At 29.1% G+C, this 9,859-nt stretch overlaps 3 protein-coding genes across 3 annotated transcripts; all 3 read right to left on the bottom strand.

Moving 5' to 3' along the window:
• Positions 1-26: 26 nt before the first annotated feature.
• LOC111028172 lies at positions 27-1,954 on the bottom strand (the record flags this gene model as incomplete). The annotated part of the gene is made up of 5 exons (XM_022306717.1): positions 1,903-1,954; positions 1,751-1,837; positions 1,379-1,690; positions 161-398; positions 27-85 (listed from the first exon to the last, which is right to left on the bottom strand). Coding segments are annotated over exons 1-5 (748 nt in total), but the record flags the coding sequence as incomplete, so codon positions are not given.
• Positions 1,955-6,631: 4,677 nt separating this feature from the next.
• Positions 6,632-7,615, bottom strand: LOC111028171. The gene is made up of 3 exons (XM_022306715.1): positions 7,574-7,615; positions 6,751-7,194; positions 6,632-6,676 (listed from the first exon to the last, which is right to left on the bottom strand). The coding sequence occupies exons 1-3, from the start codon at positions 7,613-7,615 to the stop codon at positions 6,632-6,634; spliced, it is 531 nt and encodes a 176-aa protein (XP_022162407.1).
• Position 7,616: 1 nt separating this feature from the next.
• Positions 7,617-8,474, bottom strand: LOC111028170 (zinc finger BED domain-containing protein 1-like). The gene has a single exon (XM_022306714.1). It carries the CDS (start codon positions 8,472-8,474, stop codon positions 7,617-7,619), a length of 858 nt encoding a protein of 285 aa, XP_022162406.1.
• Between the last annotated feature and the right edge of the window lie 1,385 nt (positions 8,475-9,859).

Below are 9,859 nucleotides of genomic sequence, written 5' to 3'. Positions count from 1 at the left end.
AATTTCATTCGCAGTATCTAACTTACTTAGAAGCTGCTGTTGTACTTGTATCATACTCTCTTCTCTCTTTTCCAGTCTGTCTAATCTATAAAAAAAAAAGCTTATGGAATAATTACGGATTATAAAATATTTTTTTATTTACACTTCTTGTCCTACTAACCGTTCATGGAGTTGTGCTGTGTTTTCATTATTACATTCTATTTGTATTTTTTTCAATATTTCAAATTTCTCAAACCAAACAGGCATTTTGTCACTGTTGTTTAATTTTAATAATGATGGACGGTGCGTTGGTGATGGACTAGAACTTGATGCTGGTGATGACAATTCTGGAGTATTCAAAACATGAGATTTTGTTACTGATGGAGTAGATTCAGACCTAGAAGATTCATGCAACAAATCTGTAACATGGAAAAATATACTATAACTAATTTTATTTAAATCAAAGTAATAACTTGATTAGCTATTACAAGTGTTATAAATATAACAATTACGTTAATGAGTTAAAATCATTTTTAGTGAGGAGCAAAAATGTATACAAGGTACCCACCCACCCCTACTTCTTTATCCATTCTAACAGCATTTCCACCATAGCAAGATATTCAACATTTACAAAATATGCATACATTTGTAGAGATTTGTGTAATCAGATGTACCTACTTAATTAGTTAAATTATCACACTCATTAATTATCTTGTATCTTGATTTATATTTAGTGTGTGTAGATTTCATAATGTTTCTTACGTTGGTATAGGTATGAGTTAGCACTTAGCACCAATTGTTACCAGTGTAATGGACCATGTACAGCACACTTGTGCACTAAATTTAGTAGACTAGGTAGATTGTGGAGGGGGACCACCCAACTACCAAAAATGTTGAGGCGTGATTGCTCCAAAATAATACTTTTGCCACTGATTATTATACAATTAATTCAGTCCTGTAAAGAATACTTTTAAAAAGTACTTGAGTAAATACTCAAATACATTTTTTTTAAAGTATTTAAGATAGGTACTACTCAAATACTTTAATTGTATAGTATTTCAAATACTTTTCAAATACTTTTGGTTTTTAAAGTGGGTTTCTAATTATTGTAATATAGACACATAGGTAGTGGGTTTATAAACATTTTTATTTATTATATATTAAATATATTTAATACTATATATTTAATACAAAAAAAGTATTTAAAATACCATTCAAAATACTTCATGCTGAAAGTATTTAAAAAGTTATTCAATACTTAAAAAAGTATTTGAATACTTTTACTCAAATACTTTACAGGACTGACAATTATACATATAAATTTCATTATGTCTCGTGCGCACGCCAATGGTAAAAGGTAATTGTAAATACTTCCTTAAAAAAAACTAAGATATCTTACTTTCTGGAGGTGAAATGGTCTGTTTTGATACTGATGACATTGCATCTTGCATTAGATCATAATATTGCCATTTTACGCCTCCATTTCCACTGCGTTTACTAGCATCGTGTACCTGTCGGAAGCGTGTGAGCAGTCGTCTCCACTTTTCATCACAATGCTTCGCAGTATAATTGTAATTTTTATTTGTCATTTGGTTGGCAATTTTTTGCCAGAGTGCAGTTTTTTGGCCCTTTTTTTTAATTTTTTCAAATTCGGCACTCATTGGACCTCTTATTGCAATAAGCATTTTTGTAGCTGCCACTGGCCATACATCTATAAAAAATAAAAATAAAAATTTCATATCGTCAATTCTCAAATCAATGAAATACATACTCGGATTGTCTGCTTGATTATTATTTGCCTGTACTTCACCATTCAGTTCCTCATCATATTCTTCAACTACCATATCTTGGAATTCATCTAAACAAAAGTAAAACGAGACAGAAGTGTTTAAAAAAATACTTCATTATGTAAATTACATTTACCTCCATACTCAGCATCATGTCCCATAACAATTATCTCATTTTCCGAGTCCATGTTAATATTTTTTATACTACTAATACTACTAGGTCTCTTTTATGAGCAGGTAGTTATATTATTATACTTAGTAGTATATTTTTAATATATAAATCACGTTTAATAGTTAAAATTTATTGTACAGAATATGCATATTGCATATTTTTATTTTTTAATTTGGTTTAGTGTAAAAATTGATAGTGAATGATGTGATAACAGATAACAAGGGGAAATTCAGGTTTAGGGTGGGGACGGATCGTGATCGGTATTTTTCGACCACCTCGCTACAGTGGTCGAAAAAAAGTAAACCGTTGTGTCTCGATTCTTAACCGGTTTAGTCCAGCGAATTTCTTAATACTGCACCGGTTTACTTTTTAAGGGGAAATCTACACCGGTTTAGTCTGGCGAATTTCTTGGATGTGTACGATGTACCCACTACCCAGTACCCGTATATTTTGTAATTCGATAATTAATAATTTTATTTATAACCGCGCGTCAACTTATCAAACGGTTTTTCCGGTGGAGACCGCCGTCTTTACGGTGCAATCATTGTCATATTTATTTTGGTAGATACACTGATAACCACAGTCGCCAGTCACCAGTAAAGTTCACCACTACACGTTCGGTGATACGAATGATGTTTATTTTATTCCTTATTAACAGTATTATAATATTATAATATAAAATTTATAAAATATGTTTAAGTATAATAATAATATGTCTGACGTGTGTCCAGGCCCACCCTAGGGAGAACACATTATATCGACAAAAATGTTCTGATGAATAATGATCGTATAATACAATTTTTTTTTTAATATTTCAATAAGACTATTAATATTTAAATCTTTAGAACTACTATAAAGAATGCATATAGTTATATTAGTAGGTACGCATTTACTAAAATATTACATTACATTATTTTACTCATAACCTATATTATATTTTTTCTCTTTCAAATTTCAAAACAGATCAAAAAATAAACAAGAAAAAAATACTAAATAGGTACTGTTTTTGGGAACTTAAAAGTAACTCTTAGCCAGGGCCGTATTTAGGAGTTGTGAGGCCCAACTTAGATAGGGCATATATTATATACAATTTTCCTTTTTTTTTTTATGGCAAGATCTAAAAAGAAAGTAAAAAGTGCGAAACCCTAAGCGTGAGCTCTGTTCGATATCTTTAAAAAGGACGACCGTGCTTTTATTGCTAGCATCCTTCGCTATCGCTGGTGTACACTGCATATGAATTATGGGTAGCACATCACACAATTTGATTAAAAATGTACTTTTTACATTCTTACTCTTTAGTACCAACTGAGATAATGATGACATATATTATATTATATATATTATTAATATACTCGTTTCCATCTAAATAATTTCCATACATTATATTAGAAATGTACCCACGATGGCACAATGGATTGAGTACGAGGTCTTTGCAATTCGGTTTATTTTTTTAAGTATATCATTTACGCGCATCAGTGGCGTAGCCAGGATTTTGTTCGAAGAGGGATGATCAATTTTTGTAAAGAACAATAAGATTTTTGTAGTAATTTTCATAGACCATTAAAAATTTAAATAATTTTTAAATTGTCTTGATATTTCGGAGGGGGGGCTGCAATCACCTCAACCATCTTTCTGACTACGCCACCGACCCGCGTTTATTGAATATATTAGTTATTATTGGTATTAGGTACAATCAACATTTATTTTACCGTATTATTTATATTTATTTATGTAATGTAATATATATATATATATACTATATACTATAATATTATATATTATATACTTACATAAGGTTATTTAATTTTCATTAAATGTTCAATATTCCATTTTGATATATTAATAGAATTTAGTCAATATGAGTTTTTAACATTTATATGCTTTCTTACAAATAAATTATAATTCAATTATTAAAATTATTGATTTACAAGATTAATATATGTTAAACATTTATTTTAAGTGTATTTTAAATGTTTAAATGTCATTGAATTTTTAATGTTGTATTTACATATAATTCTTAACATTTAATAAAAATTATTTTTTAATATTTCTTTCTAATAAAATGTAAATTTAATTTTAAATGTTTATTTTTCAATATAAAATAAATGTTGAAATATATTTAAATTTTAGTTTTAAAAAGTGTAAGGTTATATCGTGGTTGTATAAATGTTTAATAGTAAACATTTAATTTCCAATCAAAATTAAACATTTATAAAACCATTATGATTGACAATTGTTGTGTGGGTGAGGTTTCAGACCCAAAATGTCGATTTCTACTAATATTTTACTTTTTCAGGAGAAAATCCTTTCGGCCTTAAATCAACGCGTTCAATTGGACACTATTTAACAGACTTTCAGAAAGCGTTTGATAAAGTTAACCACAACATTTTATTATATAAATTGTCTTGTTTTGGTGTTCATGGTACATTTTTTAATTGGTTAAAATCTTATCTATGTTCTCGTACCCAGATGGTAAAAATTAATAGTTATGTTTCTAATGATTTTTTGGTTAGCTCTGGTGTACCTCAAGGATCGCACTTAAGACCCCTCTTATATATTTTATTTATTAATGATTTACCATCTATTTTTGATAGTTCAGTATAGGTGTTGGAACGGTTTAGGTAAATGATAATGGTAAATTTGTATGCCTCATAGAGAGGATGGTCAAATTTGTTCCAGTTATTCAAGAACATGTTCGTCGAATAAAAAATGGTGAAACTCATGATCATTATTTTGGTCACCAAATACAAGATGAACTGAATGAACTTATAGCACAAACAATTCGTCAACAGATTGTGGAAGATATCAATGAAGCTAAATACTTTTCTATAATGATGGAATGCACTCCATATGTTAGTAAAGAAAAGTAACTTTCTATAATTATTCGTATTCTAGATATGGGAAACAAAAGTATGTCTACAATACCTTGTATTAAAGAATATTTTATTGAACAAATTAAATAGTATAGGCATTGATCTAAAAGATTGTCGTGGACAAGCGTATGATAATGGTGCCAATACCAAGGGGTTCAATCAAGAATAATAGCAAAAATCCTAGAGCATTTTTTTCACCATGTGCGTGTCATGATTTAAATTTGTTGTTGGGCGATATAGCAAAGAGTTAAACAGTAGCGGTTGGGTTTTTTGGCACTATGCAAAGAATATACTGTTTGTTTGCATCTTCTACAAAACGCTGGGATATTTAAAAAAAAACATTGTACTTTCTTAACACTAAAACCACTTTACCACTTTCAGAAACTAGATGGGAATGTCAAGTCAACAGTAACAAAGCTATACGTTACCAAGTACCTGAACTTATTACCGCATTAGAATAAGTGGCTGATAATACTTCAGATCCAAAAACGAAAAGCGAAGCTCAGTCATTAGTTACAAATGAACTAGAAAGTTATGAATTTATTCTTAGTTTGATCATTTGGTATGAAATATTAGTCGAAGTAAATACTGTAAGCAAAACTTTACAAAATATTTGTATTCATTTGGACAAATGTAGTAACCTTTTAAATGGTCTTATACAATTTTTTAAATCATTTCGAATGAATGGTTTTGAATCTTCAAAAATTAAAGCTAATGAAATATTAGATGTCTTGAATACTGACAAAAAATTTAAAAAGAAGCGTCTTAGAAAGACAAAAAAGCAATTTGATTATGACAATTCTGATAAATGAGGATCTTGAAAACAATTTCTGAATAGTTTATTTTAATGTAATAGCTGATGGAGCTATATATTCATTTAGTAAACGATTTAATCAATTTCAAATTTTTAACAATTTCAGCTTTTTATACAATTTTATTTTTTTTATTTTATTTTTTTTATTTATTGATCGAAAAGAAAGAATATACATAAATTATTTTTATAAATAACATTTTCGATTATCTATCTTCTTTAAGCAAAGCTTGTGTTGGAGATACAGAGTTATTAAATTATGTAATATAGTTATTTATAAAGGAAATTATACTAAATTAAAAGTTTAAATACATATACAACTAAGTAAACAAATAACAATATATTTTTTTTTTTTAGAAATTATACATGATAAAACAAAACTATAAAATAACATTATATTCAAACATACACGAATAAAACAAATATAGATTAAAATTATTTACATAGCTTAAAATATAAAAAGAACTTGATTTAAGGTAAATTGCACCGTAACCAAGTAGTATATATTTGTATGTTCATAATTCGTTTTTCCGCGGTATTTTTTTTTGTTCAAGCGGGAATGTTCCACTCGGACGACTCAGAATTACCGTATCACACAATACGGTGATTTGACCCTGAGTGTCCACCTATTTACTAGTGATGCACAACGATATGTTTTCCATTACCGATATCGATTCTTTAATATTGATATCGTATCGTGATATCGAATTACAAATGATATCGATATCGATATACGATATAATGATATAAATATAATATATTAATTTATAAAACTAAAAAGTTTTCAGTTTTTACTAAAAACATAAAATAATACCAATAATACTATAACCATACTGGTACTACTTACTTATTTATTATAAACAATATGATATTATAAAAAGTTTACATCGTATATTATTATTAATGCTTATTAAAAAAAATAAAATAAAAACTAGAAAAACAAAGTATTTACTAAATATTATTTAGTATATTTAGTAAATAATATTTAATTAAAATTATGGATGGTATATTATTCATTATTCACTGCTTCCTCCAAATTTTGAATAATTGCTTCCTAAAAATTAAAAATATTTAATATTTAATTAAAATAATAAAATTTATTATATTTAATAGCTCATATTTTCATACCATTACATTATCCTTATTTGGTTCATCTTTTTCTTTCAAATATGAATTCAAAAAAAGTAATTGATTGACTCTGTCCGGTGATAACCGATTTCTTCTTTTAGTAATGATTTGACCAGCTTCACTAAACAATCGTTCGCACGGAACACTTGTTGCTACTTCACTTAAATATTTGTTTGCCATCTGTGAAACTGCAGGATATATTCTCTCATTGTATTTCCACCATAATAATGGATCTTGATTATGACTTATTTTAGCTGTCATGCTTTTATACTTATGAAGTTCATCTTCATCTTCGTTCTCTTCATCACTATTAGCCATAAGAGATCGTATTTTTTTGGTCGGTGGTTCGACTGGTTCGTCTTCATCAGAATTTACATTTTGACCATAATCACGTTCAACTGCTGTTATTGGATTCGTTTGGTAGTTTTTAACTTCATTTTCTAACTGTTCTCAGACGGAAATTTTTTGGGCATTCGGTAAAAAATGAAGTTTGTGGTATCTAGGATCTAGAGCTGAAGCTTTTGACAGTATAATGCTCATCTGATCTTTTCTTGCATGCAATTTAAAAGACTTTTAATTAATCGATTGGCAATTGACGCAGTTGCATATTTTTCCCCTCCCAATGTTTCAGTCACTGATTCAAACGGTTCTAACACTGTCACCAAATCATTCATATTTTTAAATTCATTAGACGTTATAAGCCACTTATCCGTTTTTCTATTTTTGGATATTACGTTATTAATTGAAACTCGGTGTCGTAAAATACTTTTAATCATTAAACACGTAGAATTCCAGCTAGTTATACAGTCTTGTATTAGCTTACTTTTATTTTCATCACATTTTTCTTGTTCTTTATCAAATTCATGCTATGCTGACGAACTTCGATTAAAATGCGCAACAATTGCTCTCAACTTGTTCGTTAATAATTTTACTGATTCATTTTGAAGCACGGTGTTCACAGATAATTGAATAGAATGTGCAGTACATCTAATTAAATTGTCCTGATCTAGGTCTCTAATAGCCTTTACCATATTAGACGCATTGTCACTAACTATAGCACACACTTTATGTTCGATTTTCCAATTTTGCATAACAGATTGTAAATTTTTTGTAATATTATCTGAAGTATGCGATTCCGGTACCTCAACCGTTTCTAAAATTCTATTGCGTAATGTCCAATTGTCCAAAAAATGACATGTTATACCCAAGTAATTGTTGTTTGCCATAGATGTCCAAAAGTCAACAGTTAAACATACATTAGGTATATTTTTTAAAACTTCTTTTAAATTCTCCCTTTCTACTTTTGCCATTTCGTCAATTTGTCTTGTTATAGTCATTCTACATGGGACAATATATTCGGGTACAGCTATATGCATGAACTCACGAAATCCTTCACCATCTACTATACTAATTGGTTTTAAATCTTTGATAACAAATGTCATCAAACCTTTAGTAAGCTCTTTACTACGATCACTCTTTACAGATAGTTTTGAGGTATATACTTTAAAATAAGTTTGAATACCACTTGATAAACTGGATTTTGTTGATGTACACGTTTGCAAATGTGATTTCAAATTAGTGGTATTATCACTGTACGCAATAACAGAATTACACACGCGACAATGCACTTGTTTTTTATTTAATGTTAAGCCATTATCATCTATTTTAAAGCCAAACTGAGTCCATACATGACTTCGACCTCCAGGCAATGGTACTAATTTCATATTACTCATAATAATAATTTAAATTAAATGCTATTTAAATATTATGTGAATAAAATACAGGAAATAAATTCGAAAATCGACTACGACGACCGACGGAAATAACGAGACTAACTGCAATATTAATATTGTACAAATTCTATCATGTTCATGTTTATAATGGGTTCCTTAACGTTATAGTATTGCTTATTATTTATTAGTAAACACTAATCTTTCTTTATCGTTCATTAAATGTCAAAACTGAAATAAACAGAAAATACCTTAAAATCTTTAATTAAATGATATCGAATATCGATGTACTTTCGATAAATTAGTCTAACGATATCATAAAATTGGCTCGATATCGATATCGAAATACAATATCGTTGTGCATCACTAATAGTAGGTTTAATGACGAGGGAAAACGAATGGAAAACCTCAACAAAACCACTAGTATACGAGTATTTCAATGACGTAGCGCGAGATGACGACATGCCAGAGGTGGGCGTAGCCACTATTATATTCAAACAGTTAGATCCACCACTTCTTACGGGGGAGGAGAACCGGGAACAGTTAATCGCGTATCGAAAACTAGCAACGCGAGTAACAAAAGAATTTTATGTGAACAACCCAGACATTAGAGTAGAGTTGTGGGATAGGTTCAAAATTACGTGTATTATGAGAATTATGAGTAAAGCGAGACCTAGATTAAACTAACACATATCATAAGAAGTATCATTAATAATTAAAGTATAATTAAATATACATTCAAAAAAATAACCAATATTAATATATCTTAACAGAAATGACAAAGTGAGGCCGGTGGGTGTGGCAACCAGTTTTTATGTCAACGAACAGCCACCGAGACTGACGGGAAACGAAACAATTAAAGAATTAAAGTTGTACGAAAAGATGGCAGGAACAGCTATGACATGCTTAGGGAAACTAAAGAAAGAACGTGGGTCTTTCCAGACAACACAAAATGGTTTAATTTCCTATTGGATTGTGACAGTAGGATTTCGCACTTAAAAAGACCCGAACCACGAGGAGAATATATACAATGGATTTCATAAATTATCATTGTCATATATTCACTCATGTTATAAAAAAAAATAATAATAAAAATAAAACAAAATAAAAATAAAAAATAAATAAAAAATAACGTATGTGTATTAACTTTGTTCTAATAAACATATATTATGTTGTTTGGTAGGTTCATGTTAATAACGACAATGCAAGGACAACTACCATATACTGTCGAAGAATTTAGGAACCAGACGACACTATTCTGTGAAAATCAAGGGCAAATTCGGGTAATAGGGGCCCATTGGCAATTCCTTACCTACATGTCCTTACAAAATTACGATAATAGGCAAGACAAGTTAAATAATGAAATAGGTGTAATGACC

Source organism: Myzus persicae, unplaced genomic scaffold (assembly GCF_001856785.1).
Source record: "Myzus persicae strain clone G006 unplaced genomic scaffold, MPER_G0061.0, whole genome shotgun sequence".
Classification (NCBI taxonomy): domain Eukaryota; kingdom Metazoa; phylum Arthropoda; class Insecta; order Hemiptera; family Aphididae; genus Myzus; species Myzus persicae.
Note: the sequence above shows the minus strand (reverse complement) of the source record. Positions and strands in the feature narration are given on the sequence as shown.